Source organism: Bombus huntii, chromosome 2 (assembly GCF_024542735.1).
Source record: "Bombus huntii isolate Logan2020A chromosome 2, iyBomHunt1.1, whole genome shotgun sequence".
NCBI lineage: Eukaryota > Metazoa > Arthropoda > Insecta > Hymenoptera > Apidae > Bombus > Bombus huntii.
The window spans coordinates 20,952,207-20,965,678 of NC_066239.1; the positions used below are offsets into that span (position 1 = coordinate 20,952,207).

The window sequence follows — 13,472 nt, forward strand, 5'->3', positions numbered from 1 at the left end:
TTTCGTTTACCTCGATTCGCCTCCGTGTTTAAACTCGTAAGCGAGCAAGTACTCGTACTTGGACTCGTTTAACCATCGTTCGGTGTACTTATGTAAGTATGACGAGCGGCGTAACGGTCTCTCATCTAACTCGTGTGTTCGTGGGATCGTTGTAACCGATCGAATCTCTCTATTGGTTTCTCAGGTTATTTTTGCGCGCATTTCGTTTACTAAAAATTAACCACAGTTGATAGCAGATCGAAGCTTCCGCGGATAACATATCGGTATAAATTCCGTAGTGTAAGCACGTTTAAGTTTTCATGTATAATGTATCTACGTCTTTGCGTGATCGAGATTTCGCAATTCTGTTATTTATTGTTGGAAAATCCTCTTACGATAGAACGAAAATGTCGACATCGATGTCGTCGAAGAATCGACGCAGCGAGAAATCTTTTTTAAAGAATACTTTTCCGTTCGAATCGTTAACGCATAAACGAACCAAGGACGAACGCTTGTTATTTATCCATAACGCGATTCTATTTATATAGCCTAACCGTTTTTCTCTTTTTCTTTTTTGCTCTACGACGCGAACGTGGTACGCGACACGTAATAATCCGCCTCTTCCGAAACATCGGATAGAAATCTTTCTCGCGAGCCTCCACACGAGCAAATTCGATCGCTGCTGCGTTACCGTTCGATTTATTACCGTTTTGTCTTGCGCAAAATCGTATAAATAATCCCGGTTAAGCAAGTAAATGCGTTGCTGGTTGAATAAAAAATTTAATTATCCCTGCGAGCAGAAGGCCAACCATTTACGAGACGTTAACGGACTAAATTGAAGTATTTTTTACGTTTTCCCGTATACAGTACGTAAATACGTAAGGTTTTACCGTTCCGTTTAAGCGCTCGCTTATGGATTCAAGGATCAACTTTTTTGAACATCGATCTCATTCGCGGTTCCTTCCATTCTCCTTTCCTTCGCACATAGCCGTACGAACTTTCTCGCCATGGAACAATCCTCGAAGGGATGAACGCCACGATAACGTTTTCCTCGTGACGAAGGAATAAAAACGTTTGTTCTAGTATGCAAACCGGATAGACTGGGTGGTGCCTGTGAAAAATCAGCAATCGGAATACGTTCGGCAATTGGTCGCCGTTGGATCGATCTAGGATAATTTGAGAGACAATTCGGAAGAAGAAAGAACGTCGAAACGAAGATACGGATCTAGAAAAGCAACGATAAACGATCTGAAAAACGCGAATGCTCGATCGAATCGGTACACGCGATTCAATAAAATAACCAATGGCTAAAATAAAAAACAATTTATTAACGACAATATCTATAATTACACTGTAATATATCGCGCATGAGAAGCGGTATTCCACTTCGTACGTCGCCTCTATTTGCCCGTTTCTGTTTGCAAAACTGCTCCGTGTCAAACCCTCGATCAAATCGCGCAAACTTACCGTTGTAACAAACGAAAACGTTCGACCGGCTCTGCGACTTCGAGTTCGTGTTCGTCTTATTCGTTCGAACGCAGACGTGGAAAATCAATCGGGGCGATCGTGAATGCAAACGAGGACGCGAATGGAAATCACACGGTAAAAACTAACGATAGGACGAAACACTCCTCGGTCATCGCCTTGCGTCCTGTCTTATTTAATTATTTATTTTTCATGCGCAATAATAGTATAGAGCGATTTACTTCGTATCACCTGTATCGATACATCACGGTGGTTTGGAATATCGAATCGGATAGCTGCGATGATGTCTCTAACGCGAGAACGTCGCCAGGAAAGAGACAGCGAGTCGAATAAAAGTTCCGATGCGAAAAGTACAATGTTGCAACGATTGTTGCGATTCCGACGATGCAGTGCGTGATTTGACGCGTTCACAGCCGTTGACGTAAAATTACGTCATGTGTAATATAGGTATGTAATATAAATAATAAACATTCTATTTAGACGAATTTTACCTCTTTTAATATTTTTCTTTTCAAGCTATCTTATCGATATCAAGCCCTTATTTATTTTAACGTGTAAAACTACCGAAGCAGAAAAAATGTAAATATTCTTCTCTACTGCAACGTCCTTTCTTTCTTTCCTCTACGTTAACCGGACATAACACATTCCCGTATATATGTATATATATATGTATGTATACTTTGAGAAATTCGACTGGAAATATTTTTCATTCGACTTGGTGACAACGACATTCGAAAATAAATTTTATGATACAAGGCTGCTGCAACTAGATTTACACACACCTACCTCTTTCAACGCGGTTTTCAATTTTTCACGCGTGAATTTCAACAAAATCGTTAGACGAAAAAGACGATGATCGATCGCAAGCCGTAAGATATCGCGTACGATCGAAATTACTATACAATCGGAAACGATAAAGCAAAACGCATCCAAGAGAAAGTCACAGCGCCAAGGATTTCGCGTAATCGTTCGTTTCGTCTAATCGAATATTCTGAATAATTCTTTCGCTGAAAAGATTTCACGAGATTTAAAGTATTGTGAAAATGATTACTTTATTTATTGACACCTAACCTATTAGGAATATAAGACGGCAATTATCGACACACGCGAAGCTGACTCGATCGATCAAACAAACGAGGATACATCGGCGTAAAGAGAAATAGAGATTTGCGACGAGAAGAGTGGATTCGTCTGGAAATATGGATCGTTCGATTACAAAATTTGAAAGCTACACAAACGTGGCATTCGATCGAGACCAGACAGTTTTCAAATATCGCTGAATTCGCTAATTTACTTGCATTTCGTATCATACGTGTAATTTGTCACGTGACGAATCTTTCGTCGACGAATTCTCTGTCAATCGTTTTTCGATAGGACGCCGAGTGTCGATGCATCGGAACGTTATGCGAACCCTGGCAAACTTACTTCTTATCGATTCAATGGAGTGCGATCAAACGAAAATAAAAACAGCAACGGAGTAACAGATAGCTCTAGTTTGGACAAAGTACGATCTACGCTCAAACGTTTGAAAACAGCCATTTCCTTATCTCATTTTCCATTTAAAACGACAGAAGTTTAACGCGAAACGTTATATGCGTAACTTATTGTACCGAAATGAATCGCGCACGTGATACTAACGTGGAACGCGTCTGAAAACACTCGACAGAATCGGTGTTGCTGTTGCTTAAAAGCCATGTTCCTAAGCAAATAGGTACAATGATATTTATACGATACGTTCGACGGCCAATCGACCATGTATCAAATATACGTGTACGATAGTATCGGTAATATTCTTGTTCGGAAAAGAAAAGGCAAAGTGGTTGCTTGTATCGATTTTTTCAAATTAATCGACGTTACGAGATCGCTTCAAACGGATCGTCCAATTGTACGCATCGACTAATTGCGAACTTTAAACTTCTCGGCTAATTTAGCGTTCCTTCGTGTAATTATTATTATTATTATTATTATTATTATTGTTATTGTATTATTGTTATTATTATTATTAAAAATCGTTGCACGCAAACTACAGCGATACGAGAGACAATTAATTAAATCATCTGTCCAAGTCGAAATGCAATGTTGTAATATACTTTGATGAAATATTACTTGATTTTTTTATTCGACACACAATTCGACCAACGCTACGACTCGAATGCTTCGTAATATTTACAACATTCACCGACGAAAATTATCATATAATCTATTGGAGTTTCCTTTAAGGTACGTTCACAAAAAATCGTTATTACAAGTAATCGTCGCACAAGTATGTAAGCATACGTGACGTCACCTTCGGTTAACTTTCAATCGCAAACGCTTCTTTTTTCGAGTCGATGTGTTTTCATAATATTCATCTAAATTTCACAGATTACACAATTTTCCAACCTATTTACGGCGTTAACGCGCACGTATTCTTGTTTGCTCAGGGCATCAAACATTTGCTGCATCGAAGGCATCTCGTGGCTATTGTTTTATTTTATTTAACACTCTTTTCAAAATAAATAAATCGCGATTACTTGGTTCGTTTACTCAGTAGCATTGGACGCCAGAGTATCTCTATCGGTGTCAGAGTATCTGAACTCGACAGCAACAACCGTCTCTCTCCCTCCTCTCATCCCTTCTGTATCTCGTTCTATTCTTTACTCTTCTCCTACAGTTTTCCTTCCCTACTCGTTCTTCGATTCTCCTATCCTCCGATGATTCCCAAGTTCCTAGCCACCGTTTCTTTCACACGATTCGCGCGCGCGCACGCGCGCGCATACACACGAATACGACGCATCCTCTATATTACACTTGCACACCTTCTTCACCTTCTGTTCTTTGTTTTCGTTTCTACCGGTGCAAAAAATAGTGTTGCTATTATACTTTTTACTTGGTGTTTCCTGCATTTAAAAACTGTCGCACTTCATAAATCTAAGCACTCTGTATCGTAAAGTTATACATCGAAGTGTGTTCGTTTCGTATGACGTAAGGCTACTCGCGCTTCGAGCATCAGAGCGTGGAGCACCGACCGTGCACCTTATCAACATTCAGTTAAGAAGCAATTGTACGGAGAATCGTGGCATCCTCGTTCACAGAATCAAAGGTAAAACACCTTTGAGATACAACGATGATCGTTTTACCCAACCTTTTTTCTAGCTCGTAATCCGTTTCTAGACACGACACTCGCACGAATGAAATACTTGCTTCGCATGACGCGAAGCGTTACGATCGTTTCGTGCTCCACACTCGTACGCTGGAGGTGTTCGCCGACAAAGACACACGAAACTAACGCCTCGTAAACACATACATATACGTGCAGCAACATCGCGTTGCGTGAATTTCGTTAACGGATATACGCCGGATCGTACTAGGAAGGAGCAGATAACTTTGATACAAGTACTATCAGCCGGTACGCGATACGTCTCGAGCGTGCGCACATACGTACGTACTTTCGTACGTTACCACCTTAAGGTTATTTATTTAGAAGTTTTCTATCTTATTTATCATTAGTACTATTACTAACGCGGTGCCCTGGCTGTCGGTAAACTACATAATGTATAGCTATACTTATATAGCTAAATAAATTAAATATATGCATATAGCTATATTTGAAATGAAACTACATTCATCGACTGAGATTGTGTTATGCACCATGCACGTGGTTCTTTTCCCCTCCGCGTGCAATAGATTTTGCATAATCCAATCGCTAGTGCTACATACTCGGGCACCAACCTCTCAAACGACATTACGATCCAGTTCGATAGCAAATGCAAATTAATTAACGATTACTCGAGCGAATCGGAAGTAAACGTTATTTCTCGTTTAAAATTCAATGTAAAATGGAAATGGATAACAAAAAAAAAAAAAAAAAAAAAATAGGCAAAAAAGAAAAAGAGAGAAAGAGAGAAAATGATGACCGCGGAAACCTGGCACATCCCTGTGTAATTGTTTCCATTTCAATCAATGTAAAATTACTATAAAAGATATATGTATGTACATCGATCACTAAATTACATCAATTAGCGTTTCCTTTCTCTTGTTCCATTACTAACTATGGTTTACCCAGCGTCGCCTTCTGTAGTTTTTGGGTTGGGCTGCGCGTGTGTATACGTGTTAGGAACCTTAATAAGGCAACGAAGGAGCCCTGAATTTTACGAATGTATCCGTTATTTTCCGTTTTTACATTGTTTAAGCTGCTTTTAAAGCTTTACAATTTTCATAATGCTCAGGCACGAACAAAACCGTTTGTTAATTTTCTCTAAGAAAGAGACCCGGTACCTTGTATGATTCTCCTTCTGTATGCCCTTTATTCTCTATACATCGTAATTCTTCTCTTATCCAATTAGTTAATTAACTGCAATACATTTTATTTAATGATACATCATATGTTGATACAAAAAACTACAAAGCACAAAAATTACGCAAAAGCTTGTGCCACGATACCTACACATCGTAATTGGATTATTCCAAATTACAGCATTTCATAGCGAAAATATACAATTACATGTAAATAACAAATTAAAAAATGTTCGTCGTACACCGATACAAATTTCCGAATATTCGTGCGAGATGCTATTGATCGATATAAAATCTGAACTATCTAACAAAATCTACGAGATTAAACACATGATCGATCCTGTTGAATATTTCACCAATTGTTTTTCGTGCAATTCCTGCACACTATCCAGACAAAAGCTCTCAAAAAATATATAAATATAAAATACCTTTTTTATACCAACGAATATTTAAAGTTTTTGAACGAAACGTAAGCATAATCGGACAGAATACAACATTCGTAAAGTTCAGTAATCATTAACAGACAAAACGGCAATTTTTGTACAAAACTTTTAAACAATATTATATCACAGTACTAGCTATAAATACAACGTTTAAAAGAGAGCTGAAAACGAGAGCTAAAGCAGTGCTTCGTTAGACAGAGAAAAGACATCGACCGAAACCCTATACAAAGATTATACACATTCTGCGAGAATCACGGGGGACCGAGGCTCCATCTTTACTCCTACCATTAATGTTTTTACTATAAAAAGAAAGATAGAGAAAGAGAGGAGGGAGGAAGGGAGAGAAAGAGATCTTATTATGCTACGCATCGAAGATCGGATGGAAACAGTATTCACGATAGAACGAAAAACAAACGTGTTTTATAATTGCGACATCGCTAAAAACGTTACAGTGCGCATGAAAATATTTCGGTTCTTCCTTATCACATGTGCAACGATTTTTGCACCTGCTCGTCTCCGGAATATTTATCACTCCGTTCTTTTTTTTTTTGTCCTTTGTCCTAAAACAACACGATCTTTTTTATCGTCTTTGTCATGTTCTTCCTTGTCCTTCTACCTCTTCTTTCTTTTCTTCTTCTTCTTCTTTCGCATTTTCATACGATAACGTGTATCTATGTACGTACGTCGTGACTATTTCTCATCCCGTATGTACATGTAAAAGCGTCTGACTGCCGATGATTGACTGGACCGTATTCAGAAGATAAAACGAATCAACCATCCGTTCGAGATGCCGTTGATGACATCGGAGGGTACGGGTTATGTACCAAGGCCGGAATTCCAGTTGCGTCAGGCTGCTGACTGGTCGAAACCGAGCAAGAAATAGAGTGTTGCTATTTCTTGGTTGGCGTGCCCCGTTGCGTCAAACCTTCGAATCGTTTGAACGTGTAATTAATGAATACCCAGTCCTTGTATATTACCTCCCCATCTTGAGGCATTGGCGCGGATGCTGTAATCGGCGAAAAAAAAAAGAATAGATGGAGAAAATTACATTCGAATTTACGTTACCGGGTAAGTAATCGTACCGCTCTTTACTTCCTCCTGGAATTGGAACAATAGTACGTCGTCATAAATGTTTAGTATACTTACGTATCTCCAATTTCACATCGGGAAATTCGTCGAAATTGGAAGTATCGTCGATAGAACGTACTTCGACTGGAATTGCTGCTGGCCTTTCTCTGATATGTTCCCAATCGACGCCACGGAAGAAAGGGGCTAGTTTAAGTTCTTCTATACCTCTTTGCGCACCTATGGGTCGTTTTAGAAGAAGGATCGTATGAGTCGTTCAACTACTACATAGCGAAGGTATTTTATCGACGTTTGAACATAGTATATCAAATATTAACCTAATCTTCTATCGGCTTCGCAACAAAACCTGATTATGGTATCTTTAGCTTCCTCGCTAATGGGAACTTCTGGCGGAAAAACCAAGGTTTCCCTCCAATTCATAACCTTCCGGTAAGTTTCTTGGGGATTTTCACTGCAGAACGGAGGATATCCTGAAGCAAAGATGAAAGTTATCGACAAAATTCTGCAGAAAACATGGAAAACAAGCGGTATACGCGTTCTTCTGGCTAAAATCGGGAATATCGTGCATTTACTGGAGCAGAAACTTCAGTACCTATGAGCATCTCGTACATGATAACTCCCAAGGACCAACAGTCACAAGCAGGTCCATAACCTGTTTGTAAAAATACTTCCGGAGCTATGTAATCGGGTGTTCCTACTGTACTATAAGCCAAAGCTCTCCTATTTCTTTTCCAGCTCTCTGCTCTTCTTTTACTATCCATCGCGCCGCCGCTTCCGCTTCCGCACGATGTCACTGTAACAAAATGGTTAAACGGTGGTACTTTGAATAAGAAGAATAAGAATAAGAAGAAAGGAAAAGGTAGAAAAAGAGGCGTACTGAAATCCGAAGGCTTTGCTTGACTGAGATCTCTGTAGAAATCGGTTCTATGGGACTTTTTCAGACCCGTACATAATCCAAAATCAGAGAGTTTTATATGACCTCGTGCGTCCAATAACAGATTGTCCGGTTTGATATCTCTGTAAAAAGGGATATTATACCGGTAAGTCTCCAGGTACATCGCTTCGAATCGTTACTTCCATTAGTTTTCGTAACTCTGCATTTTACCTATGAATAAATCCCAGTTTATGTATAGAGTCGATCGCTAACGCTGTCTCCGAGATATAAAATTGCGTGCACTCTTCGGAAAGCGTATCTTTCTTCATCAGCAACGTCATCATGTCACCTACAAGAACACGCGTATTTCGATGATTTTGTCCTTTCATATAAATATACGTGGACAAGGTGCAACGATCGGGACACTAGTTGTAATTTAACGTAAAATAGGATATGGTTGCGAATATTTGTCGTAATCGAATTATGTAATGAAATCAAGGAGCGTGTACGTGTACGTTTTGTAGCAATAATTTGTAAGAAAGAGAAGGCAACGAACAAATAACAAGTAAAAGTGTACACTAGCGCGAAAGCTATAATTGAAATGAAAGCTTACCGCCTGGAAGAAACTCCATGATTAAATACAAATTTATAGGATCTTGAAAGCTATAATACATTTTTACGACCCATTGATGATCCGCTTCCACCAGGACGTCTCTTTCCGCCCTGACGTGCGCCACTTGCTCTTTTTCCAGCATGTCGGCTTTTCTTAAAATTTTCATCGCATATACGTGTCCGGTATCCTTCTTTTGCACGAGTCGTACCTATTCGATACACAACGACAACAAGATTACAGAGATTATCTTTAAAAATCGTTGGCATTCTACGCGTTTCTTTTAGAGAGGAACAGTTTTTCGATCACGGTAACATTTCAATTAATTTATCATCCAGCTTTCTGCAACGCAAATTTACCTCTCCGAAAGCACCTCTGCCGATAACTTTGAGAGGCTCGAAATCTTCGACGCCAAGTCGGGAACGTTTCAAACGAAGAAATTCAGTTTCTTTCTGAGCATGCTGCAACCGTTTCTCCTGCTTCTGTTGTTCCGACAGACCCTCGTCTTTCAACGATTCCTCTAATTTCGCGAGCCTTTGCTTTCGTTCGATGTGCTGAGCTATCAGATTACTGTAGTAATTCTCCAACGTTACCTAAAGCCAAAAACACATAAATGTCGATAGGAAAAGCAAACTATCCACGTACGTACGTACATGGTTCGCATGTACCGAAAAATGGGTTAAACAATCTCTTACTAGGGCAATGTAAATGAAAATGCCACGGCTAGCGTGCGCGTTTTTCGTACAGATATCCGTACGCATCGTTCAAACGTTAATTTACAACCGTTTGAAATTTACTACGCAAGGATAAGAAATACGACGAATGAAAAACGAAAAGCGAGATTGTCAGTGAGAGAAAGAAAGAAATTACCTTGGCCTTTGTAGCTTTGTCCAATGTATGGCCGCTGAAACGGATCGTGCTCTCTGTGGCCGCCATCTCCAGCACCCCTGTAATACATGCAAAAGGAGGTCACTGAGTGCCGCACACCGATCTCCAGAAGCGAGGTCTCGTGCCGTGACAATGACACAAATCCTTTCGCACCGAAACCCTTCGATCTAGTTAAAAACGGTAATGCGAAGGGACCAACGACCGAAACTTCAAAATTTCCTCCATTTATCGCACGATCGTCGGTCGTTGTCTCGTAAGATATCTTCCCAAAAGTTTATTTATAGAGCTACATCGAAAGGCGCTGTAGTCTGGAATCGATACGATTGACGGATATCGGTAAAGAGACACGTAGGAATAATCGGTTCGTGCACCGTGCGTCGAATATCGGCCGTCTCGAAAGCAACACGAACGTTCTCTCGCGTAGAGCAAAAGTTGACTAGCCTTGGAGTTTATTAAATAATGGCTGCGGTGAATGATCGTGCAACGTTCGGTCGAGACAGTGTTTGCGTACTGCAGTCACGGAATCGAAAATCTGTTTCTCAGCGGATAGCGCGACATCGATTAATATCCTTCGTATCGGATGCTTTCGATGATGTCACCTAACTCTAACAGCGATATCGAAGAAGCTGAGAAATGCCGAGTAACTTGGCGCGTTAAAAGGTTCGAACGTCGAGTCGGGGGAACTGGCCGCGGTACTTGAAACAACGTTGATACGTTTTCGTTCTTCGTTTCACTCGACCAAGTGGTTTATACTTACTGGGAGAACAACGTCGCTGCTCCCTTACGATTCCGCGAATACGAGGACCATTTTACCGGAGATACGAGAACGAACACAGACGCGAAGATACGAATACGAAATCGAATCGAAGAAATATACGTGCCGAGATATAGCGAAGAGATCGAACGGCACGATTCGCCAGCTTCGCGTACGTCTCCGGTACACTCGTCCTCAAGGTATATTTCGCGATTCGATCCTCGCACAACTAGGGAGTAGGTACAATGACGTCACGCGCTGATTACATTACGGTCTGCAAGGCCGCATTAAACTATTCTAGAAGCCATACTTTGCGCGTCTCTTGCGTTCAGTCTGCAAATAAAGGGTAACATAAGACACGCGAACAACGTTCTTCTTGCACCGTTCTCTACGCTACCCGACTCTTCGTTCCGACTTTTGTAATTAATCTCGTGTTCTCTCGCCGCTTGGAATACTAAGAAAATCTTTCGATCGCCGAGACTGACTCACTCGTCTTATCTTCGATAATTCTTCTTTAAAATCCGATAGAATTACGACTCGTTTCGACGATATTTGAAACAATTTCGAAAATCACTGGATACATTTATCGCGATACGATGCGGAGAACGATTACGATCGATTGTAAGATGCGGATCAAAGATACGCAACGCCGTTGATCGTACGGCTTCTCTTCGACACTGGTCGCGTAAAACGCGTACCGTCAGTGTTTTCGTTACTAGCCGGTCTTCTCTGTTGTTTCGGCGTTGCGCGGTCGAAGAGTTCGCGACTATTTTGATAAGGGTAATTTCGTTTCCTTCTTTCGCCAAAATCGTTCGTGACATCGAGACGACCTTACTGCTGCGAAATCGCGATCGAGCAACGTAGATATCATTGAGAATCGAACTGACTCGAATCGCTGAATTGGAAACGGCAAACGGCACGATGATAAATAACCTGTGCACTGATAAATAATACAATAGATTCGCGGACAAACGCCGACGTTTCAAAAACTTTCGAGGGAAAGCGTTTCCCGTTTCGATCGCTGCACGGACGATACTTAATACTCGTTAACGTTAAGAAACTATCGTACGAGAAACCGCGATGTAACGAATAAACAGGCACATTGCCAAAATGAATCGTAACAGAAACAGAATAGAGCATAGAGTAAAACCATCGGAACTTTGGATATTACGTGCACAACGTCGTTGAACTTCGGTTAGAAATCGTGTGAAAGCGAGAACGTTGATTGCATCTTGCTATAACGACCTTCGATCGAGTCGAATGTAGTTTTAACTATCAGCAACGCCACTAACTATATATGTAGATACATTCACCTTTTTAGCTATGTACTTTGCCATATTTCTTTACATTGTATCGAGTACTGTGCGCGAAACGTGTATGGAAGCGTGACGTTGTAATCCTATAAGGAAACCGATAAAAATATGAATTAATTACTTATTTCCTTGCTAAACTGTCCTTTCCCTATCTCGTGCGTCGATGATTCTTTTGCAAATTGAACGATCGTCGAAACGGCCTTCTACTTTACAGCAACGTTTAATCAGGGAATCAAAGCTTTCGAATTTTTGCTAGTCGAAGGCTTACGACGACTAAAGCCCCTGATATCACGCGCGCGAAGAAATTACGAGGCAGAAATTATGGTGGTGTACGTGGCACACGGCGAGTTATCGACAAATATCGCCGGCATTATCGAATAAAGTTAACGTATCATCGCAGATGCTCTTACGTTTAGACCGTGCCACTTACTCTCGGAAACGCGCGTGCACGTATCAACAAAACGCTGTCTCACTAATATCCGAGATGTTCCGCCTGGTCTTCTTTCCTTTCGAATTTCTTCCGTATCGCGATACACCATCGAAATTCCATTCTTTGGAAATTGGGTTAGAATCGATCTTCCGTTTACAGTTCGATAAAACGAAATGTTACGCGTAGAACACAAATTGGAGAGTATTTTTATAGAAAGTATCGACGACGGAACGCAACATCTCGAAACATCTCGCAACAAGCGTACGAGTATGCGCGTGATGCGAGAAACTGGACGTGTTCGAGTAAGAACATGGAGTAACGCTGCGAGCCGTCTACCGCATTACCGCAAGTTGGCGTAAGTGGGCGAGCATCGAGGTTTTTCGACCGGAAACGCTTGCCAAAGCATTTCGGATAAAAATCTAAAAATTTCCTCGTAACTTTGCCTTTGAGGCATAACGCTTTCACGAATAGGTTTAAACAATTCTAACAGCCGTGACGATTGTTTTTAACGCCATTTTCGGAAATTCATCGACGAACGAACGATGTCGTCGAACGAATTATTTTCATTCTTCGAAAGTAACAACGACTATAACGTTAACGACGAGGATTGAATCTGATCGACGCTGATCGACTATCGCGGACAAAGAGAAACCGTTTAGAGGTAGGAAGCGAAACGCAGGTGAGATAATACGCAAGAATAAGCGTAAGTTTATTCAGCCTCAAGGGCTATTGTAATATTCGTTCGATAACGTCGATGTCGTAATATTTAACTTGAAATTACTCTGAAATTGCTTTGAACATCAAGTTCGTCTTTTGTTCGCGAATCGCAGATGTATCGATCGCTGCGATCAAACTCGAGAAAGGCAGAGAGAAAAGAGAAAGGGGAAAGGAATGCGCGTTTTGTATTGCTACGCGTCCATAATTACTCGGGACGTTTATTATATTTTTATCCAGTTCTGACGATAATTCGCGTAAACTACGGCGGAAAAAGGGAAACACGGGAAAACGGGACAACCAAGAAAAAAGCGCTATGTCGGGGAACGGCGAAGGACTAAAGATTAGCTGTATGTATGTGTCGCGTGCACATACGTATCACGCGTTACGCTACGAACATACCAACTATCGAGAGCATGAGTCACGTATGCGTAGGCGTCGATGGTAATGGTGCTTATCGTCGTCAGCACTTTTAAAGATTATTTACATTCGACGACCGTGTAAATAACGAAGGCGATCGAGCACCTTCTTCCTTAGCGCACACGTACGCTACTATGGCGAGTAATTGCGGAAAACCGATTTCTTTTTACGTGATCGACGGTTACGGCGTTCAAACGGCAT

At 40.9% G+C, this 13,472-nt stretch overlaps 1 protein-coding gene across 12 annotated transcripts in view; it reads right to left on the reverse strand.

Annotated features, from left to right (window-relative positions):
* Window positions 1-1,287: 1,287 nt before the first annotated feature.
* LOC126874796 (serine/threonine-protein kinase tricornered) overlaps window positions 1,288-13,472 on the reverse strand; it is a 45,426-nt gene continuing 33,241 nt past the window's right edge. For 9 of the 12 annotated variants that reach the window (XM_050637258.1, XM_050637286.1, XM_050637255.1 and 6 more), the window contains 9 exons: window positions 9,623-9,699; window positions 9,112-9,345; window positions 8,756-8,963; window positions 8,374-8,491; window positions 8,146-8,285; window positions 7,861-8,061; window positions 7,586-7,738; window positions 7,329-7,487; window positions 6,583-7,188 (listed from right to left, as the gene is read on the reverse strand). In XM_050637258.1, coding sequence (XP_050493215.1) covers window positions 7,073-7,188; window positions 7,329-7,487; window positions 7,586-7,738; window positions 7,861-8,061; window positions 8,146-8,285; window positions 8,374-8,491; window positions 8,756-8,963; window positions 9,112-9,345; window positions 9,623-9,699 — 1,406 coding nt within the window. In that variant the 3' untranslated portion in view covers window positions 6,583-7,072. Of the gene's footprint in view, window positions 7,189-7,328; window positions 7,488-7,585; window positions 7,739-7,860; window positions 8,062-8,145; window positions 8,286-8,373; window positions 8,492-8,755; window positions 8,964-9,111; window positions 9,346-9,622; window positions 9,700-10,397; window positions 10,608-12,137; window positions 12,262-13,472 lie in introns of those variants that run through there. The other 3 variants (XM_050637266.1, XM_050637326.1, XM_050637248.1) reach the window with 3 other exon arrangements.